Source organism: Alexandromys fortis, unplaced genomic scaffold, assembly GCF_014885135.2.
Source record: "Alexandromys fortis isolate MF-2015 unplaced genomic scaffold, M_Fortis_MF-2015_v1.1 scaffold_150, whole genome shotgun sequence".
Taxonomy (NCBI): domain Eukaryota; kingdom Metazoa; phylum Chordata; class Mammalia; order Rodentia; family Cricetidae; genus Alexandromys; species Alexandromys fortis.
This window is the reverse complement of record NW_026068027.1, coordinates 3,592,710-3,615,467: the sequence shown is the minus strand read 5'-3', so window position 1 is coordinate 3,615,467 and position 22,758 is coordinate 3,592,710. Positions and strand designations below refer to the sequence as shown.

At 51.0% G+C, this 22,758-nt stretch overlaps 1 protein-coding gene across 14 annotated transcripts in view; it reads right to left on the bottom strand.

The window, feature by feature from the left end:
• Mical3 (microtubule associated monooxygenase, calponin and LIM domain containing 3) overlaps nt 1-22,758 on the bottom strand; it is a 202,181-nt gene that overhangs the window by 61,586 nt on the left and 117,837 nt on the right. For 9 of the 14 annotated variants that reach the window (XM_050164164.1, XM_050164168.1, XM_050164165.1 and 6 more), the window contains 7 exons: nt 22,638-22,736; nt 20,990-21,046; nt 18,747-18,854; nt 16,354-16,461; nt 15,586-15,772; nt 9,635-9,723; nt 8,983-9,070 (listed from right to left, as the gene is read on the bottom strand). In XM_050164164.1, the coding sequence (XP_050020121.1) occupies nt 8,983-9,070; nt 9,635-9,723; nt 15,586-15,772; nt 16,354-16,461; nt 18,747-18,854; nt 20,990-21,046; nt 22,638-22,736 (736 nt within the window). The remainder of the gene's footprint in view (nt 1-8,982; nt 9,071-9,634; nt 9,724-15,585; nt 15,773-16,353; nt 16,462-18,746; nt 18,855-20,989; nt 21,047-22,637; nt 22,737-22,758) is intronic. The other 5 variants (XM_050164175.1, XM_050164176.1, XM_050164177.1 and 2 more) reach the window with 3 other exon arrangements.

The window sequence follows — 22,758 nt, the reverse complement described above, 5'->3', positions numbered from 1 at the left end:
AGGGACTGTGGACACCCTGTGGAAAAACCCAGCTTCCTCTTTGCATTCTGTTATTCTTTCTTCCATTTCCCAAGTACATTCTGCCTAGGAGCTCCGAGGCTCTCTGTTGTGGCATGCCTTTCTAAGGTGAGGGCAAGGCCATGTCTGAGCATGCTCAGGAGACTTCCTGAAAACATCCTATGCCTGGCCAAATTTCATCCAAGAGGGTAAAACCAAAGCTGCTCACAGGGATAACATTTAGCAGATGGTTACGTTAAGTGTTCTGAAACCAAACTGGTTCAAGCCTAAAGAGTCTAATTTCCAGAGGCTTGGGTGTGATTCTCTTCTCTGAGCAAGCAGGAGACCCCAAGGGCAATGCCCAACACCTAACAAAAATAAGAATTCTCCTGTTTTTCTCTTGCCACAGGTGATTTGCCACAAACCATCAGTATAGAAACATGTCTCTCCTTCCTGGTGCTCAGAGCCCAGAGCCAGAGAGAGCGTCTCATGAGGACTGTGAACGGCAGTTGGAAGCATCACTGGGGCGGTTTACAAAGGGATGACAGAGAGCTGGCTCAGCACCACATGGGTACCACTTGCCTGGAAATGGGTAAAGTTTGAGGTTCCATCCCAGCACTGGAAAAGGAAAATGAGAGGCAGAGAACCAGAGAAGTGAAGCCAACGGGTCTCTAAGGCTGCTGGCAGGATGGGCACCCCCTGGGGTGCACACTGTTCCAGTTATGATGAGCTCCATGGCCTTCGGCTGGGGTATTGGGGACATGACTCCGCTTCACACTCAGATCACGGGTAACGCAATCAGCTCTGAATGTTCCCTTCCTGTGATCCTCTTACATATCAGTGATGAAACCCTTTGTCCTTTTGTCTTCTGAGCTCCCCACAGGCAAGTTCCCAAGGCTGGGAATCACTGCTTAAAAAAGGGAGGGGGGACCCTGTGTATTTCCTGTAATAAAGAGATACATCCTTGCTGACTTACGGGGGCATCCACACCTTCACAGAAATCCCAGTGCACAGCTACTGCTGTACAGAAGACCTCTTCTTCCCTGTCTTAAGTGTGAGATGACAGAGTAGGGACAAAGGGAAGCTGTGTGCACAATGGCCACACAGGCACATCCTGATCATAGCTCCTCGGCTACACGGCCTCGTTTCTGCGCCTGGTTCGAACACAGACCAGAGTAGGGTTTAGTGAGCGTATATAAAATTCCAGACAGTGTCCGGTATATAAAATACCCAGACAGTGTCTGCTATACAGCGAGTGCTACTCACGGGCACGGCTGCTGTCATTACCTTTATGGGCATTCCTGATTCTCTACTTGGTTTTCCTTTTTGAGATAGGGTTTTGCTATATAGTTGGTATAGCGCTGACTATATCAATCCTCTCATGTCAGCCTCCGGAATGCTAGATTAAAGCCGCCAGATCTGGCTTGGTGATCGTTTTCTTTTCCATCTTTTGTATCCTACTTTAATTTCTGATGGTATTGGGGATGGGACCTACGGCTTCCACTCCTAAACAACCACTCTGTCACCCAGCTGTATAGCCAGCCTCCGACTCTGTTTTCTGTGACCTGGAGAGATGGAAACATTGAACAGCATCAGTCACAGAGGGAGACTACAGGGGTCAGCACACCCCCGATTTTCTACAGTGCTTCTGAGGACCGTCTCTCATCGGGAAAGGCTGCAAAGACAGGCAGCTTTGCCAGGGGCTGCGAACCCAACCCCAAAGACTGCTCCTGGCTCTCGGCAATGTACAAACTGGGAAGATTCTGGCTTGGGCCTTACGCACCCTGTGTTAGTCAGTCCCCACACCCCACACCAGGACTGCCTGGAACCACCTTCCTGTGCTGCAGCATCACTGGGTGCCTGCCAGGGTCAACTCCCCAGGAAGACGAATCCAGAGGAAGGAAGCTGGCGGCTTGTTCATGTTCATCTGACTCAACTCTAGGAGACAGCATTGGCTCTTTACACAGAACCTACCAACCTGGTCTCCGGGGGTGGAACAGTGGAAGAGGAATCACACAGCTGCTCTCTCTAACCTGTTTCTCTAGCTTTTGGCAGTTCTAGAAAAGGGGGAAACAAGCACCCACAGCTGTTGTAATCTCCTTTCAAGGGGTGCCAGATGTTGCTTCCTGGAGATGAGCTCCCTTCTCCAGGGTTCCAGTCAGTCCAAATCACAGCTCTCAGTTTTCAAGTTAGGGGACGGATTCTCCTCCTAGAACATTCTCAGAATACCTGCCATGTGTTTGCTAAGGAAAAGCAAGGCCCACTGAGTCTCAACACTGTAATTGTCTTTACATGAGGGTGCACCTGTTGCCAAGGTCACCTTTCTCAAGGAACGAGCCTTGGAAGAGGTATGCTAACGTTGAGTGCCAAATCTAGCAGCCAGCCCGCCTGGGTACAAAGACGGTGGGTTCTGGTGACAGGGACCACTGAACATAGAGTAACTAGTAGGCTGCACAATCACAGGTGGCAACATACGAGGAATCAGGGTACACTTCCTACGCGGTAATTGTGATGAAGAGGTGTTCCTGGTGTCTCACAGAGTCACAAAAGGAGGAAGGTGGCCACTTATATGTGGGCAACTTAACAAAAGTAGAGTAAAATCACAAAGAACTAAGCACAGAAAAGAGGTAAAGCAAAGAAACCAGAAGAGGCCAACAGAAGTCCTGATTCCATCCCTACAGACCTTACAGGCGATTATCCCCGCATGCCCCAGGGTCTGATTCTATCTCTACAGACCCTACAGACGAGTATCCCCATATGCCCCAGAGTCTGATTCTATCTCTACAGACCCTACAGGCGATTATCCCCGCATGCCCCAGAGTCTGGAGCACGGCAGACCCGCAGCCCTGCGTTCCTTTAAGTTTCCCTGAACCTCCCCTCCAAATGAGAAGGGTGTGGACACTCATTGCTGGGAGAACATTCTGCCTATATTTTGAGCATACCATGTTAGGAAGAAAAAAACCGAAGGCAGGGCTGAGCTTAGTCAGCTTGACTTAAAGCTTCAATGTCGACAGCAATTTAATCGCTTGCCAACTGTCCTTAAAGACTCATTAAAGCACCTCAGACTCTCTCAAAAAATGTTTACAAACCACTAGAGCAAAACTGAGAAAAAGATGGCCCGCAGGAAGTAAAAGGGAGATAGTGACCACGTGGCTGCTAGCACCCGGAAGTAATTGAAGTTGCTCCCTAGGCCTTGAGGTCCGCCTCCCTTCCTTAGGTGTGCAGCTAAGCTTTTGCACAATCAATCCTACACCCTCTGGAACTACGTCACGAGGAGACAATGGGTGAATGTAAAGCAGGAGGCTGACACTTGGTAAACACCCTGGGTGGGGCCAGGAGCAACGGGCAAGCAGGCCCGTGATGTAGCCTAGGTCCCTTACCCTCATTCTTCATGACTTATCTACTTGTTAGCACTTGCCAAGCATGCAAGCTGTGAGGAGAGGCCTCGCTTGGCAATTGGGTTCTCGAGTTTTCTGGAAAGAGCTGGAATCTAGGCTTCCTAAAACTATCTGCTCTGAGTGGCTTCCTCTTATGCACACTCTAGAGGGCCGTTATGTGGGGTTCGGATCCTGCCCCCCCACTTCAGCCTGAAAACAGAGAGTGGCCCATTTGTACAATCCATGCCTGTGCTCAGCCTCTGTGCCAGGCAATGTCTTAATTTGAGAAACTGTCAGGGAAAGTATAAGGGGGGGTGGGTGGAAGGAACAATTTCAAGACGTTTCTGAGTGCCCTTGGAGATTTTCCAGAATCTTCTCAAGGGTTGGCAACAGAGTCACACCAACTAGTAGGCAAATCAGAACATGGTCCTACTGACAACGGCCTCCATTCCCTTATGACTAGGTCTGGGATGGTGAGGGCAGCTAAGAGTTAGAGTTTGAAGAGCATACACCTGTATACCACCTCTCTCATCACTGGCTCTTGGTCAGTCCTTGTACCTGCCCCCCCCCCCGCTTCCTTTTGAGGCACAGGAACACTGTTTCAGAGGCGGAGAGGGGCGTTAGTGTGCCAGGGAGGGCAGGTGCACAAAGAAGCTGATGTGTCTCGGCTTTTCAGAGGTCTGCTGCTGGCCGGGTACATGTCAGCAAGGAACAACACCCAGATGTCCCAACAGGGTAACTCACCCACCAAGGTGCCCTCTGTTCCCATGGCTGGCACGCTGAGGTGGCAGAAGTGTCACCACTCCCTGGTTAGCAGCAGCGCGTGTGACTAGGAGAGCCTGGCTTCTCCAGGCTTGAGGACGGTCCAACGAAACTAGACAACAGAACTCAGGAGCCAGGTCCCTTCTAAGACAGCTCAGGAGAGACTCCAGCTGTGAGCAAGGATCCCCATGTGACCGGGACCCCAATCACCACGCCTGAGCAAGCCCAGCTACAGACAGGGAAGACATCTAACTGGTCCCAGTTCTCCTGGCAGCACCTGGCGCTATGTCCCCTCGGTAGACTTGGGCTCTGTGTAGAAACTTATCCTTCATCTGCCTCGCCTGAGGTCCCTCACGCTGGCTCACTGAACAGGCGACACACGGGTGGAGGGCTCAGACTGTTCTTTATTTACAGTGGCTGCCTCGTGCCACGCCCTGTACAATGTCTTCCTTTAGCGGTACTCCATACGCGTGGGTAACCTGGTCCCCACGGCTATCTGTGCTCTTCCTACCCTCAGCGTAAATGAGGGCCCTGAGGAACAGTGGCTTCTACAGCCCATGCCCACACCTGCCTGACTTCCCCCTTTCCCACGCTCCAATCAGGAAAAAGAGAAAGAAAAGAAAAACTCAGAAACCTGCAGATTGTTCGGAATTTATTCTCTTAAACACGAATGTAACATTTGTGAAAAAAACAAAAACCCAAAAAAACCAAAAACACCTTAAAGCACAACACCTTGGTTTCACAGTAATGGCGAAAACAAAGTTACACAATTAAATAAAAAAACTCACAAAGCAACACACCAAAAAAAAAAAAAACCTCACAATAGCACAGATTAAAAACACAAGGGCAAATGAAAAGCTTTAGGGAAGGTCAGAGTGGACAGGCGAAGTGTTCCTTGGCACAGCTGATCCTCCCCACTCTGGCGTCTATGTACCATACAGCTTTGAGCACAGTTTGTTGCCCCCGCTCCTGCCTCACCCCAAGGGAACTGCAGGGTGATTCAAAGTGAGTCCCTTACTTCACTGGCCAGTATTCAGTGGCACAGAGGGACTAAGATGTTCCCACCGTGCTGCAGGAAGCAGTTGGGCATAGTAAATACTAAGACAGAGGGTAGCAGAATGGCTACAGGGAAGCCAATATAGCCCACAGGTTGTCTTGAGGGAAGTTAAGTGTCTGTAATTCTCTGGTCCCCATTCCAGCAAGACTACTGCTTTGCCGACTAGGAAAACAGATTACCTGAGTTCTGGGGTCTGTACCACCCATCTCCTGAGAGACCTAGCCCCATGTCTATGCCTCCAATGTCACTGTGCCTAGCTGCTGAGCTTCTTTGGAATCCTGACTAGGCCGGGGTCAAGTCAGGATAAGCTTCCAGAGAAAGTTCCTATGGCTTTCAGATCAACAAGTAGCTTTAAAAACAGTCTCACTGTTTCTGTTTCAGGCACAGTATACATAAGTAGTATCTACCTATACACTGTACTTAAACCTATACACACAGAGATGTACGGACAGACGTAGAGAGGAGTGCAGACACAAATGTCCACTCAGTACCTTTGCTCGCTTTTGCTCTGGTGGTAGGGTTGGGGAGGCAGCTGGATGCCAGCTGCTCCACAGTGCTCCCTTTGCTGGGTTTTACTCAGCAGCTGTAGAAGGGAAGAGGCCCTAGGAAGCCAGGAGAGGATCTCTGACCTCCATCAGGCATGGTGACATTCTTTGTAGCATGTGGCTATTCTGGCTAGTGTGGGCAGTGCCTGTGTTTCCTATTAGCCCACAGGGATACAACCGTGGAAGCCAGAGGGTACCATATGGCATGTAAAGAGTGCCTAGGGTTAGGAGACAGGCAATTGGGGAGCATGCGCCTCCCGCCTGCTCTCTTCACTGCAAATGCTCTAGACTCTGCACACTGGCAGAAAGGCTCTTTCCCTTCCCTTCCCACCCACGTGCCTTGTGCCTCACTTTTGGTTCAGTGCAATGGACTTCCTCTACCTGAAAAAGGAACCACTTGCAAGCAAGGGCTCACATCCAAGAGAACAGCCATCCCATCCAGGTCTTTCCTGGCCTGCTGACCAGACTTTTCCTAAACTCGGGCAGGTACTGTGAGGCCAGGGTAAGGAGATCTGTGCCAGGCCCACTGATCGGTAGCAATGAGAAGAGGAGGCTTGGAGACAAAGCATTTACAGGTTCAAGAACAAAAGGAGGCGTTCCATATTAAAAGCACATTACAAACAGAAATACCGTACACAGTGTCTCAAACGGTGGATCAAGCAGCAGTAGACAGGGTTACCAGAGAAGACAACGTGTGAAGTTAGGCCTGTGCGAGGTTAAGGTGGGTTCTATTGTTATCTTGGGGCATTTTTGTTGCTGTTATTTTGTTTCTGCCAACAGCATTAATTCCTGCCTAAGGGGAAAGAAGGGAACAGAATGGAGAGCTACAAAAGGAAGGAGGTGCAGGGTCGCTGGCCTCAGCCTGGCTCTTCCTGCTCCTCCTCCATGCTGGGTTCCAGGGAGCACAGGCAGCCACATGTGAGAGAACAGGGACCAGGTTAAGACCTCTTCTGTGATACATTCTGGAAGCCTGAGACCCTGAGCTACGTCTGGACCTTTCTGGAGGAAGTTTAGCCAAGCACTCAAAGCTACTGTGGGATTCGGAGAAGGCATTTCTACCAAAGAAGAACAGAGACCCATTTTGTGGCAGCTCTGAAACATCTCTCATGATGCCGCCCACTTCCAGTCCTTCTCAAGGGCAAGCGGCCGGGCTCTGGGCATGTTCACGACTCAGGGCTGTGATCTCCAAACCCCGAGCCTGGCCTCCCATTGCAGGGAGTCCCCTGGGCTAGGGACAGTGCCAGCCTTGCTCCTTTTGGACATTCAAGCCTGGGATACTTTGGGACTCTGAATCTTAACCTCTCCTGCTGTTTTCAGAACAGAACCCGCTCTGCCTTAGGCCCTTTCTCAGTTGTTCTGATTCTTTAACCATGCTGGCAAGTCCCATGTTCTCAGTGTTTTCAACACATTCTTATCCTTATCTACGGCCCCCTTATGTCTTTAGAGTGCCCTGAAAATCTGAAACCCACTATGCTTTCCTTGGGCAGACAGAGAGGCAAAATGAACAAACTAAGAGAGTTAGCAAAATCATTGATATTTCTTTTAAAAAGAATGTTCCTGCACCCTTTACCTGAGGGACAGTGGAACTGTTTTCTGTCTAACTGAGGAGTCGGGTTCCTCGGCAAGCCTGCTCGGTAGGGCTCTCACCTGGTCACAGGCACAGACCTGTGTAGAGCCACAGCTGTGTCTGCAGCTGGGGTCCTTTCTCCCGCCAGTGTATGCTCTGGAGTGGCAGACTCTCGAGAAATATCCGCAAAGGCTGACAGACTACACAGGGCTCTGAGTCACTTGGGGCTTAGGTATGGTTATAAACTGTGGGTCCCCCCCAGCAGAGCACCTCAAAAGCTTCCGCTTCCTCAGAGCATAAGCAGGGAACACAGAAAAGTGGCAGTCAAGTTCACCAGGCCTGACTGGGTTTCTGTGCCTCGGAGCCTTAACACACCCCACCCCCACAGGGCTCCTGCCAAGCCCCAGGCACATCCTCCCCTCTCTGGCAGTGCCCGAGGACTGTGTCCGCTCCTCACTTCAGCAACAGAAGCAGCTAAGAAAATCCTCCTCCTCTTCCCCGCCCATCGTGGAAAGTATACACAAGCTCCTCTGCGGCTTCTGGCACTGGCTGATAATCTTTCATTTTTATTTGAGTTTGTACCTGGCTGTGTAAGATATATTTGCTGCTGGGTGTGGTGGCGCACGCCTTTAATCCCAGCACTTGGGAAACAGAGGCAGGTGGATCTCTGTGAATTTGAGACCAGCCTAGCCTACGTATCCAGTTCTAGCCAGGGCTACATAGTGAGAATCTATCTCAAAAACCCCCCCACAAAAAATAAAAAAGAAAGAATAAAAACTATATTTGTTGTAAACAAGAGAAAATGTGTAACATACAGAAATACAGCCCATAGACTTCGTACATAAAGAGTGACCCATGAGCGCTGTCTGGGGCCGCCACAGGGTACTCAGGACCTCCCAGCAGTGCTCAGAACTGTGGCTAGCTTTACAAAGGCAGACAGGGGGACATTTTAAGGAAAAAAAAAACATGACAATTCTCTTTAGGCCTCATGCTCCTGACACTCCCTATTCTACCTGGCAATGGACAGAGCTGGCATGTGTTCTGAGGTAGGATGGTACCACTGAGCTCTTGACACAGGAAGTGGTAACGAGAATGGGACAAGGGGGTCTTGACCCTCCCTGGACACTCGGATGCCTAAAGTAATTAGGAGAGGGTGGCCCTTGCCACATGGACGATCTGGACACAGAGCTGGGGAATGGGATGCGAAAACTTCAAGTTACAGTGGACACATTCAAACTGCGGGCCCCAGTTGCACATCTGTGACAGGAAACAGGCCCTACACAGGAGTCACACGGAAGCCTATGGCTCTGGGCTTTCCCTGGGTCAATGATATAGCAGCCTCGTTTGGGTTTCTGTTTACGTACAGCGTCTGCACCAAGAACCTTGGCGTGTCTCGGGAGCGTGAGGTAACCCCACTTACCAGACAGCACCATCACTGGCTCACAGTCTGCCAGTGAAACTCCCCTCCAATCTGCACCAGAACTTCTGACAGGCCATAGAGGAAGGGGACTCCAAACACCAGCAGCTGACACATGAAAAAGGAATCCAGCGGGTTTTGGGCCACTTGATGCCCGAGTGAAGAAATGTTGCTTTGGAGGTGCTGGCTCATCCCCTTGGCCTTGTCACAGAGGCCGAGAGAGTGGTGCACCACCCAGTCAAACAAGGAAGTGAGGCTACCTGGAGTTCTCTCAGCCGAGCTGGCGGCAACGCTGGCCAGTCCATTCGCATCTGCGGCGGGACCATCCTGCAGGGGTCCTTTGGCTTCCTAGAAGAGTCCATAAGAAAAAAGAAACAGTGATTCTGACTGTAGCCCTCAATGAACCCCGAGAATGGCTACTCTGACTGTCTACTGTATTCCTCAGAGAGGAAGTCTTCCCCGGAAAGAAGTCTTCAACTTCTTAGATATCAAGATCTGTGGCGCACTGACATTTAACATATATGTACCCCTCCTGCCAACTCTAAACACTCTCTGACGACTGATATCACGATGGAGCCACCATAGAGAGTAAAGGGTTATTACACTGTATTGCTTAGAGGATAGAAGGGTCTGCACAGACTCGGTAGAGAAGTGTTTTCCCTCCATGGATGGGACCTACGTTGGGGACTCCGCGGACGCAAAAGGCCACTTATTCTCCAGCTACAAGGAGAAGAGCTCCGACCTCGGGGAAGGAACGGTTAGTTATGGTGAGCAGCAGGGTGCTCCCCTGCTTAGAATGAGCCCCCCAAGTACTGTCTCTGAGACCTGCACCACTAGAAGCTGGTAAACCTGGCTTGTCTGCATCCAGCCAACTGCAGCTCCTCTCTGAGAGTCCCACTCATAGGAAGTTACCTTTCCAGACAGGGGAGCCACTGCAGGCCTCTTCCTCTGCGCGTAGCCCGACAGTCGGTAACAGTAGTGTGGCTTACAGTAGAATTTGCCTGCGGACAGGAAGAAGCAGGGAAAGGAGGAGTGAGCAGAGGCCACAACGGGGAACTTGGCTTGCTGGCCTCCGGACGCCACTGCACAACCCCTGCCCGCCACAGCTCCCCACTCCCCCTACAATCCAGAAAGGCCAGCCCCCAGCCTGCAGCCCTGTGTTGAACCAGAGGTCTTCCCCTTTGGGTGTGTGAAGGTTCTTGAGCCGCCACCAATCAGTGCCCAGAGCAAAGATGCGAGACTTGTGTGACAGAGCCAGCGAACAAAGTAGCAGTGTCTGGGGACAAAGACACGGTCACATGACAACAGCAGTGGCATTTCTGGGGAGGGCAAGAGTGAATAAGGGCGGGGTAGAGGCAGGAAGGCTTCAAGGGCTAGGGCGGCGCCAGTTACTAACTCTGTCTCTGCTCCCCTCCACTGCCATGGATTCTCACCCTCCCTGTCACCAGCCATGGTCAGTCCAAAGCAGGCTGCAGCCCAGGAAGGGCTAAAAATAATACAAGGGGCGAGGGATGACTGAGAGGCAAAGGCTTGTGCTGTGCACAGCCTGACAACCTGACTTCAGTTCCTAGGACCCACGCAGAAAGCAGGAGGTGGTAGTGGGAATCTGCAATCCCAGCATTCCTGTGGACGGGTAGGAGGTGGAGACAGGAGAATGGGCCAGGAGCTCATGGGTCAGCTGCCCTGGAGTACACAGTGCAGGGGCAGAAACAGTAAGAGAGGCCAGGCCTCAACCAGGTGGGTGGAGATAACTGACTCCCCAAAGCTGTTTTCTGATCTCTACACGAGTTGTGGTATGCATGCTTGTATACACACACACACACACACACACACACACACACACACACACACAGAGCAACAAAGAAGTCTTGCGTGGATCATGAACAGAGAATAAACAGAGTAAAACCCAAGAGTGTGCTTCAATATAACCAGGGCGGACCCTGATTTTCTAGGCCCTCCAGTAAGTCCCTATCTACAGGGACTTATTGGGTTGTACCTTATGTGACTATCTCCTGTGGAGAGTGAGGCCAAAGACGTCTAAAGACCCGTTTCCCTTCCCAACATAAGTGGGCTGGGCTGAACTAAGAGTTAGCTGCCGGGATCTCTTCTCTACCTGGAGGTATGCATCAGGAGCTGCCTGCTTCCCCTTGTCATTGGCCAAGAGTGAGTTCAACAAAGGCAAACCTAGGGGATGGACAGTCAGAGGAAACAAGGCAAGGGGCAGCTCCTCCCTTCCCCTGGTGAACAGGGTGTATCTCTCTGTGTTGTGTGTGCATGCATCCACAGGTGTGAGCAGAAACCAGGAATTATTCCCCCTATAACCTCCTGTTTTATTGCCCGGAGATGGCCGTTCTTTGCTCCCCCATGCTAGGGGGTTACAAGGATAACCATGCCTGGCATTTTTTATGTGGGTACTGGGAACTCAAACGCAGGTCTTTATGCCTGCAGAGCAAGTATTCTTACCCACTGAGCCATCTGACAACTCCTATATATTTTCATTTTATAAAGTCATTGACTTCTCCTTTATCTGCTTTTATTACTATGTTAAGTCAGCTTTGTGAAATACTCAGGAAAACAGTTAAAGGAAGAAACATCTTATTTTGGCTCATGATTTCAGAGGTTTCATCCAAGGTAACTCGGTCCCTCTGCTTTGGGCCTTGCTGATGCAGGGCATCACAGTGGAGAGCAGGCAGATGGGGGAAGAGATGCTCCCATCAAGATGGCAAGAAGCAGAGAAAGCATGGGGAGGGAGAAAGAGGGAAGAGGCCGGGGACAAGTTACGTCTTCCCAGGGCTCATCCTTGTTTCTACCGTTTTCATCTAGGCTCCATCTCCCAAAGTTTCTATCACCACCCAACAATGCCATTAACTTACTTATCCATCTGTGAATTAATCCATTGATGGAGTCAGGGCCCTCACAAGCCAGCTGCCTTCCAAACACCCATTGGCTAGCAGCCATGCCTTTAACAATGACCGTAACTGGAGAGTTTAGATTTAAAGCCAAAGGTGAAAAAAAAAAAATCACAGAGAATTTTACAGACTTCAGATAATAGTCATGATCTGTCCCAGTTCTTTAAGCAGGTCTCTCACCAGCTGCTGGCACTTAGCCAGGACTTAGAGACCTCGCACTGTGGGGGACACATGACGGGCAAAGGCCATCATTTCCCCATCTACTTCTCTACATGTGAGCAGAGTTGATTTATGTGTTTTCCTGTCATTTTATTTTTAGCTTACCCACAACTCCTTTTAGATAATTTGGGGGGGGCTCCTCCCACTAAACAGCAGATAAAATGTATTAGTACCTGGATCATCCAGTGTGTTTTGGATTTGTATTGTGCTTCTTTCTTTAAGAAGTACCCATCCTCCTTTATGGGACAGCGATGGGGCTATGAGGGAAGATACTGGACCAGACTGGTCAACCTCAGCCACCTCAGGACCCATTCCCCAAGGTTGGCATGTGACCGAGGCCAGATTGACCGAGGCCTACGGAGGACTGCTGTGACCTTGAAAGAATGACTTCTCTGAGTCCACTGAAAATTTATGTTTTTATGTATGACTTGCCTGCATGTATGTCTGTGTACCCTGTGTACCTGGTGCCCACAGAGACAGAAGAGGGCACTGGACCCGGTGAGACTGGAGTTACAGGCAGTTGTGAGCCATCAGGTGGGTGCTAGAAATTGAACCCGGGTCCTCTGGAAGAGTAGCTAGCTAGTGCTCTTAACCACTGAGCTGTCTCTCCAGCACCATCTCTAAGACTATTCAGAAGGAAGACATTACATTTAGCAACTTGGGTTTCATCATGAAGCTTGTCTATTTATTTTTTAAATTTAAAACCTTTTTCATTTTTACATTTATATGTGTGTGTGTGTGTAGGTAGGTATTGGAGGGCATGTGTGCAGATCAGTGCCCAACTTTCAGAACTGGTTCTCTGCTTCCACCATGTGGGTTTCAGGTCTCCAGTGGGTCACAGGTACCGTGCTGAACCATCTCACTGGCCTGAGGCTCAGGACGGCACGAGGACACTCGTGACCTCTTACTGTTTCATTGGACCTTTTCTTCTAAGTCAGACACTCAGATCGCAAACTCTGCTGCCAGCTCACCAGCACTGGGTCCTGCTCCATATCGTAACTAAATACAAGGGTTGACAGTAACTTCCAAGAACATTTCAGACACCTGTTTTCTAGGAAGGTAGTACATGATGTAAAAACACAACCAAAGAGAGCTCTTAGTGAAAGCCAGTCTCTCGGCAGTCAATCGGATGTTTGGCTTCTTAGGGCTCACTTCCTCCCGTGGAAAGAAACAGACCTTCTGCCTTGTAAGGTGAAATAGTTCACCACCACAGGCACAATGTGTGCTCCATTAATCATCAATGCTTCTCTTTTGGAGGTATGGACTCATGTAGCCTGCCCTGACCCTGAACCCCTGATCTTCCTGTCTCGGCCTCTCAAGTGGATTACAGGTATATGCAACTCTTCCTGGCTTCAATGTTTCTCATTTTCTTTTTCAAACTCAACTCAATTACTTTTGCTGTTTAAATGAATTAAAAAACAAACAAACAAACACACACACACACACACACACAAACACACACAAATTTTTACCTAACATTTATTATGCTACAGACATGATCCCAATGGCTTTACATCTATCCTTTCATTTGGTGCTCACACCACCCAATGAGGTATGCATTGCTGCTACCCTCCCATAGGACAGGCAAAGTCAGGTCAGGCCGCCGGCCACATGTCAGAGCACCTCAGGCAGGAAATCGGTTCCAGGGCCGGCACTGTTTGCCACTGCACTATGGCTCCTGTCTCAGGAGAGCCCGCCAGGCTAACATTGTGAATTAGTCACAAGCTAGAGAGGACTCAATGAAGTCATGGACTGGGGAACGTCTAGATTAAGCAATCGTGGTAATCAAAATGAGTGATGGACAGGGTGATGCAGGTGTCTGTCAGGCAGGCCCAAAATGAACTGTCATTGGCTCTTTGTTTGTGAGTGTCATTTAATGACATGGGTGCCATGGACCCTGGGTCTCCAGTCAAGGCATTTTAATTGGATGCAGCAGAAGACACGTGACACAGCCCGAGACAGCAGCTAACACCGTGGGCACAACTGCAGCTGGTGGCGCTACTGGCACTCAGTGGCCACGTCATGGCCAGGTCTGGGGAGACCTCTGAGGGGAGGACATGTGGGGACAGGAAGGTCAAGAGGCCCATGACACCCTGACTAGGAAAGAATATTCCAGGCAGGGACAGTCTAAGCAAGCTCCTGTGGCATCAACGGTATACCTAGGGAATGAAAACGAGACCTGTGGCTTTGCTGCGTGTGAACTGGGGGTATCATTCCCACCGAATAGACCAGCCCGTGTGTTAAATAAAGGCTGGGTCTTCAGCTACTGGGAGAAGTTAGATCGCTGGGAGTGTGCCTGGAAAGGGACTGTGGATTCTGGTCCCTTCCCTCTGGCTTCCTGGTAGTGAGCATACATGTTCTGCGGTACACCCCTGCCACGTGCTACCGTGTCACAGCCAGAGACCAGTGGACCAGGGGGTCACAGACTACAGCCTCCAACAAAAGCTGATCTCAGGCATTTCGTCACATCGACGAAAGCAGAAGAACACAAACTGCTAAGCTCCTAGAGGCACACTTACACCTCATCTACGCCCTCCAGAGAATCAGGGATCTTCTTTCCAGGCACATCCAAGGATAAAAGTCCAACTAAAATAACCTAAGTATCAAGGGCAGCTCTAAGAGGTGGGGGCCCTTCCTGCCAACACCTCTCCTTGGAGTCGAAGGTCTGTCCCAAGAGAAGAAGGCTCTATACTAGGAGATTAGCTTCCTCATCTAACTGACTCTTCACTGAGCAGTGTCTTTGTTAGTGCAGGAAGGTGCATTGAGTTCGCCACTTAGCTCCTGCCTTTGCTCTGTGACAGAGCTGTGGCTGAGTTTCGCTATTAGGAGGGTCTGTATGATGAAGATGACTTAGTATGGGTTCTCTCTGGTCTCTTTACAGTCAATACAGAACCTATTGAGACATGGGTTTAGTGTCATTCCTGTAAGGATGGAGTTTCCTCTTCTATTCACCTAGGTTTATTGGCCTTAAATGAAACTATGACCCACGAGTCCCTCAGCATCCTGTAGGGACGGCTGCAGGGGTCATAAATGCCTTTGGCACTATTCCCATTTCCTTAAGAATCTTCAGATGCCGAGCTGCCTGTTATTTGTTGGCACACTTCTCTGCCTTACAGTTAAGGTCTTTCCAGTTAACCAGCAGGCCTGGGCCCCAGGCCAGGAGACGCTGATGCCAGAGGGAGGTGACAAAGCTTGGGCATTTCCATCTTGCTCTGTACAACAGAAGCCTGGGATCCATTTTGGCTGCTGTCGTCAATCTTAGGAACCCTTCAGGCCCCGTTTCTCCTCCACAGTCTCTCTCGTGTGAGGTAAGGAGGTGAGCGTGTGAAATGGGGGAACGACATGTACGTACCGCTCTCATCAGCACCTCCTTGGCTGAGCTCTAACAGTCTGGGGACTGCAAAAATATCTTTAAAGAGTCTCAGAATTACTCTGCTGGCTTGTGGTGGCTCACACCTTTGATCCCAGTGCTCAGGAGGCAGAGGCAGGAGGATCTCTGAGTTGGAGGCCAGCCTGGTCTGCAGAACAAGCTCCAGGACAGCCAGAGCTACACAGAGAAACCCGGTTTTGTAAACCCCTACCCCCAGTCTGAGAATTAGAAAAAAAAAAAAAAAAAGGAAAGAGACGGCTGAGAACGGTGAATACAGAGAAAATAACGAGGACTGCAGCGAGGGCCCAAGGTCTCTGGCTCAGAAGGACAAAGTGGCATCATTCTCCGCGTGCAGGAAGACTCACCGTCCTCGATGTCATAGGCGTACGCAGAGAGGCGCAGCGTGGTGGCGCAGTACTCGCATTTGAAGCAGCTGCGGTGGAAGAACTTGCCCTCGGCGCTCAGCCTCTCCATCACGTAGACCCGCTTCTGGCAGAAATAGCATGTGTCGCTGCCCCCCAGGTTCTGCGGGAACTCCTTCTTTATGGAGCCCTGTGGGGTGGACAGAGGAAGAAGACATCAGCGTTTGTGGCCCTTCCCGGGGCCACACGAGCCTTCTGTGGGTGATGACGACTCGGGCCGCACGGACGCAGACCGCGTCTGCGGACAGGAAATGATGACAAGTGGTCTATTGCGACTTTCCCAGAGAGCAGCTTCTGTAGCAGCTCTACTCCATAAGCCGGGGTCTAAACCCGTGGTGATCAACAACCAGGAGATGCTTGTGATGGAGTCCGAGGTTTCAGAATTTCTTAACAATCAAACCAACTATTCTGCCAGAGTTCTGCTTGGGAGATAGAATGATTATACATATACTCAGTGTTCATGAGTGTGCACACGTGTGTGCATCCCCTGAATAGCGGAGGGACCATCTTTAAAGAAAAAAGTGCTTTTCCACAGAACATTCCAAATATTTACCACAGTTCTAGAAATTCAGTCATCAAAATCAAGATCACCTCAAGAAAGCTACCCCGAGTCATCCACGAGGCTACAGAAATCAGCACGGCCTCAGAGCAGGCGAGGGCTGCTCATCACTGTGCCGTGGCTAGAGTCAGTGGCCCTGGAATATCTCTTACCAGTTCCTTCTTGTCTAGAAGGCTTTTGGGTTGCTCTTTCCTTTGAAGCTGATTGGCTATCTGCTCAGCCAATGAGCTCACTCCGCCTGTGTACATCTTTATGTACTTCTATTGGTTGAAGATTACAGAATGACCAAACGAGGGGAAATGAGAAGGAAAAAAAAATTAAATTAAGGAGCCAGGAACAACATTTTTTTGAGAGGTGTAAAAGGAATACACGGTGCCACAGCAAACCATGCCAACACAGTGTCCACAAGCAGAAACTGGGCAGTGAGCAAAACACTGTGCCAGTGTCCACACGGTGGTCAGCACGCGCATGAGCAGCAGCAGTGGAGACAAGGTTCCAGGGGAAGAACTCGGTCCTTCACGTTTTCCCGAGAGTCCAGTTCTGGGGACATGGAGGTAGAAGGCAAAACAGAAGCAAACACGGCAGAGGAAGAGAGGCCTGCACCCGAACTCACAGAGTTTGAGGGGTCAACTCCAGAGAGGTGGCTACAGTGTCAAGAGCCTGGAGGGGGCCCAAAGGGCTCTGGCTGACAAGGAAACCAGGCAGATTCCTGCAGAGGTTGATGTCCCATGGGGGAAACAGGTGTGAAGAGTTCTGGCATTGCTGGTGACCCACAGTGTCTGCTCTGTAGAGCTGACCACTGTGACCTCCCCTGGCCACTCCCCCACTGGAATGGGAGGTGGGGCTAAGAGCAGAAAGATAGTGCTCATTCACCCCCATGTGGAGGCTGGGGCTCTCCCAGACCAGGTGGACACCAAGTCACACGCTACACCCTGAGGGAAGCTGCTCCTCTTATCCTGGAAGAATTGCTCTTAAAGCTGAACAACGGCAAAAGAAGATAAAATCCACAGCAGAGTATGGTGACACACATCTGTAATTCTAGCACTTGGGAGACTAAGGCGGGAGGATTGCTGTGAGTTCAAGGCTAGCCTGGACTACACAGTGAGACAGTCTAACCTTCTCCCCCCCCCCCCAACAAATCACACTAATGCAGCCCCCTTTGGCAATGCTGAAAAAACAAACAGGAAAAATGTCCATATCTGTATAGTGAGCCGCCCTGCTCACAGAGGCCACTGTGGCCCAGCCTGGATTCTGTCCTGTGGGCAGTCTTTTAGAGATCTGGAAGCCAGGACTCTGGATGGAGACAGCGGATGCTACACCTCTCACAGCAGGATGCTCCCAGCCACGTGGGAGAGGTTGTCACCAATTACGATCCAGATGCAGCTATCCCAGAGATGGCATCAACCACCCCCCCCCCATAAATAACTTCAAGGGATAAACCTGTAAAGCCACATGTAAAAGGGCTGCTGGCCCCAAGCAGCAGCACGGCCAGGTTCCCTGAGGCCAACTCTAAGTCTGGGAACAGACACACTTGAGAAAACACTTCTCACTAGGCTAAGCCAGAGACTGGCTGGAACTGAGCAATCAACTTCATTTTCCAACTCTGCTAAAGAGGCTGCCTATGACTGGCTTCGCCCGCCAATTCCACAGTCTGAGACTAGGGACCTGGAGAAGCACAGGCCCGGGAGAGGCAGACACCGGGTAGAGGACAGTAAAAATGAGGGAGGAAAGCTGCCCTCAAAGGACCAGGAAGTCACTGTCTTCATCCTGCAGAGCAGGTAGCAAAGGGCCAGCACGCTGCAGTCCTAGCCCCACTGTGTGCACCCAGGACCTCTATCACCGCAGCAGCCATGGCCTGGGGCTGCACATGCAGAGGCACTGATCACATTTGTGGCGACTCTGACAAGCATCCCCCAGAGGGCTGAAGACTCAGGTTCTGTTTGTTTCCAGCATGGAAAGAGGCGATTTCCTTCTCCCCACTCTCAGAAGGGATTCGAGGCGTAGCAACGGCTGGGCTTGCTCCTACACACCACACACATGCATGTGCTTCCGCACACATGTACTGGCCAAGAACACAAGGCACAGGCCAAAGCAACAGACCCTCTGATCCCTAACAAATGCCTTGGAACTGGATCAAAGCTAGTGGGGGAAAGCAAAGTTCATTCCACATACGAGGAAGCACCAAGAGCGCTGTGTGCTCACTCTCTTACTTAGGAAGGTTAGTGATGGAATGGTTCAAATTCTGCAGCATGTGATTATAAAAATGTAGTCTTCAGCCAAAGGTTGAAAAATGCTATCAATACTGGACACAGTGGGTTCACTCAGACAGGCTGTGATGTGTGACACACTCAAAGAAAGCTGCAGCCTCTTGAACACAGGCATCTGAGGCAACACACGCACGCACGTGCACGCACACGTACATACACACACGCACGCCAGGCAAAGGTGGAGGCCTCCTAGCCTCCCTCAGGTGGGTGACACCTGTGAAAGTGGAGTGAGCAGAGGCTGCAGGAGAACATGGTTCGCTAAGTCCAGGCCATGCTACCTGTCGGAGGGAGTCAGAGGAGGGAGAGGCAGGGCGGGTGGAGGAGCGGAGACTAAGGGAGAGCTCCCACTGGTCAACAAAAAACCGACGTGAAGGCTCAGGCTCTGGCTATAAAATACAAGGTGGAGAAAGAGAGCACAGTCAACGTTAAAAGTCATACCTCAAACACAGGAACCCCGAGCCAGACGGCTTTGCTCTTTAGCTGCAGAAGGTACGCGGTAAATAAGGCAGGCCTTCCAATTCCCAGAAGAAAGTGAGCTTCATCTATGGCTCCCATCTGCTCCCCGCTTGCTCCACCCCCGCCTCTAAGCTAAGAGCACCTACGAAAGCCTCAGGCACCACGGCTTGGTGCTCCTACTGGGTTCACCCTCTGTGACATGTGACATCAGTGTCTCCCAGAGCCCTTGCTGACCTGCGCAGGATTGTTCCTTGGTAGAGACATCTCACCACTATTCTAGTTCTCTCCTGATAGTGTAAAGAGCAGGACTGGGAACCTCACAATCCCTGGCTAGGGCACGCCCTTGTCCTGTGGACAGTGCCCAAGGCTTTCTCCATGCCTCCCTACGGCCAGAACTCAGGTACGCTCCTTCTGTGATCAGTGTGCAGGGCATTTCTGCTTGCTAAGGAGTTAGTAACCACAAGTGGTGATCCAGGGACCAGATCTAAATGCCCCTCGTCTTAGACTGGCTTCAGTTGGTGCAGCAGTAGTGCCCAGGGTCTTCCTCAACGTTGAGCCCATGTAGCTAGCAGAGAAAAGGTGACTGCTCACCTTGACAATTGCTCTGTCGCTTCCTACCACACCCAGGACAGAAATCCTTAGAACATAGGAAGGACAGAGGTACTGCCCAGGCTCCAAGGAGATCCACTGCACCCCAGTTTGGTGGACATTTCAGTGCCATGGCAGTGACATCGAGTGGCAGGAATCTGGGAATTCCCTACTCCCTGCTCCAGATGGCCAGCCAGCTTCCTGGCCCTGAGTATAGAGCAACAATTCTGGGGATGAGCAACCGTCGTCGAAAGGGAAGAGATAACGGACCACCCTGCTGGACTGTGGGACAGTCAGAGTGGGGAACTGAGAGAAGGGGAGCCGTGGAGAGAGAGCAAGGCAGTGCACGAGCAGGGCTACGGAGTGGGGAGAAGCCCTGGGAAAGGAGCAAGCAGTACCCCCAGTGTCTAGCCTGAGCCCCACACTGAGGAACCGATAGATCCCAGCTCCTGGCATGACAGACTGCCACTGGGCACCACGGTCCTGGACCTCATACGGTCTCCTGCCAAACTTCCTTTACCCAGCATACTTCCTGCTTCCTTTCCAGATGCTGCTTACTGAAAACCATCAGCACCTCATTAAGTATGCACTCATTCTCCAGAAGCAGGGCACTGCCCTGTTCCCTTTCTTAGGATGGCCAGGACTATGGTAGGGTCTGGGAAGAAGAGCTATAAATGCCAGTCCGCACCAGCTCCCTGCTGAGCAGCAGTGAAGCAGGGCCAGTGGCGGGAGGGCAGGGAGGTCGGCCATCTCCACCTCAATTCCTTCTCTCCTAACCCCATCCTGCTGGAAGTTTGGTCCAAGGGCAGAGAAGATGGTGCTAACATCTGTTTGCTAATGAACCCAAGATGGGACCTGAGTTGCCGCTTGAGCATCATTGCAGTTTTCAGAAAACAAAGGCCGGGAGAGGGCGCCTCTGAAATCAGCAACAAGGCAGCCCACCGGCTCGCTGGAGATCTTTAAGGATAGGATCAATGAAAAGTTTTCATGAAATAAGTGGGCTGGCTAGGGCTTCATCATCACGTTCATTGAAAAAAAAAAAATGGCACAATGGCCCATTTCTATCTCAAGAGCTAAGACCATGAAATCCACTGTCTGTCTGCCCCCAACGCTTCCCCTCTCCCGGTTCTCCCCAGTTGTCAAAGCCTTGTGGCCACTCGCACCTGCTTCGGGGTAGAGTGATAAGGTCGTGGGATGGGACAGGAGAACGAAACTGGAAAGTCACCAAGGCCCATTGTAACAACGAAAGCACCAGGATTAGTAACCGGTCTGAATGTTTTGCGGATGGACACTCTGCAGTTAATGCTATTGAATGGGTCAACGCTGTTAGCAAAACGTCCTGGCTGTTGGCCGGGTGACAAGTGTGCAAAAAGCCGGGAGAAGGGACTGTTCTCCATGCTCCCTTCCCTCTGCCCCACCACCCAGCGTGCCCAACTGCTGGCTCTTAGCATCCCATGCCACAGGCTCATGCTTTTACCCTCTCATGGTGGGGGTTCTGCTTGCCACGGCTGCCAGCATGAAGATCCCTGCACATCTGTTGGCAACAAAGTAGAAACTTAAGCTGCACCCCAACTCTACTTGGACCTACCAGGTAACAGTCGGAGATTTGGGCAAGAATTCCGAGTTAAATCATTTACCTCCCCATCCCCAGATGTCCCCAACCAATTATCCACAATCCCGCCCGTATCAAATTCCATGATCTGGGACAATTTTCTATACGGCCTTCCACCTGCCTCTACACAGACAAAGAGCTACGGTTGGCACAAAAGTGGAACAAATGTGTCTTTCACCAGTGGCGTAAGGTTGGAGGCATGCAGTGGAAGGCTTAGCTAAGGAGGCAGGCTGGCAGGGAAGCTTTCCCCGGAAAGACCTCGGAAAGGAAGGTGGGGAGATGGAAACAGAGCTCGGAGGAAACTCCAGGGTGGGGAGCAGGCACAGTTCACTACAGGGAGAAGGGGGCAGGGAGACTGAAAGACTCCCGGTTAATGCACCAGTGTGAGGTCATGGAAAATCCTAGAACAGGCACAGGGCTGCCTCAGGGAAGAACTAAGATGGCAATTGTGGGGACAGGAAGGCCACGATGTCCACTAAGGATAACTTGCGATGTTCATCCTCATCTGGTGCCCCCGACATGCTGCCACAGGCAGCGTGAGCCTGGAGCCTGCCTCCGGACTTCTCACGGCTCCCGTTCCGTTCTGGCCACCGCTCACCTGTAGTCTTGCACAACTCCTTGGCCTGTCCGCCCCATTCCTCGGGCTGTAAGTGGAGGTGATGGTGCACCTGCCCCACAGTTACTGTGAGAACGGGCTGAAATACTGTGTGGGGCAGAACAAAAGCTCAAACCATGAGCTTTCATTTAGAGGAAGCACTGGGCAGTCACAACAGCCACCGTGTCTCAGTTCTTAGGCCCTGGGGCATGAGGAAGGCCTGTAAACCCAGATGCCTCATTGGTGGCCGCCTTTTAGGTCGGTTACCTTCATTATGAAAATATCCTTCCACAAACCCTGCCCTCGGAAGTGGCTTTTTATTTTCTAGGGTTTCAGCTCAAAGGTCAGCAAGTCATTCTGTATGAGCACTTTATAGGTGTGTCCACCATAAATAAACGCATGTCTGCGTGGTGCAACAGCCACATGTGCCTGGCGGCTCTCAATGCAGCTCTTCAGTGACCGGCCTAGAGTGTGAAAGGGTGGCTGGGTTGGTTAGGAGAGGCTGTATGAGCCAGAGAACAGCTGTCAGCATCACAAGGCACCAAATCCATGCAGGGAAGCATGAAGCTTTCTTGTGCACATCTTAACCATAGTGCATAAGACAGCAAAAGAAACATGGCTACTTTAAGAGAGCTCCTATAAAACTGTGTACCTCAGGGGCGTACAGGCCTTCGATCTGAGATCTACGCTTTGGTTTGCAACTGACCTCCCACGATAGGGACTGGCCCAGAACATGCAGGATTTGAATGCACAGGGCCCTATCCTGAGGTCCCAACAGGAACTGCTCACTTGAAACAGTGAAGGCTGCTTTTGCTACGAGTGATCTAAAAACTTACGCTTGGAAAGCGGGGTTACTGAGGTGGTTCCCTCCATGCATCGTGTAAGGACAGACAGGACACAGAGCATGCAGAGGATCACCTGCTGAACACGGCGGGCCCGGCAGGAAGGTGGAGTAGGGGGAGGAGAGAGGGTGATCACTTTTTTGGGGCAGGTCCGAGCACGCTCCTTTTCCTGTCGCTTTCACACCAACAGACACAAA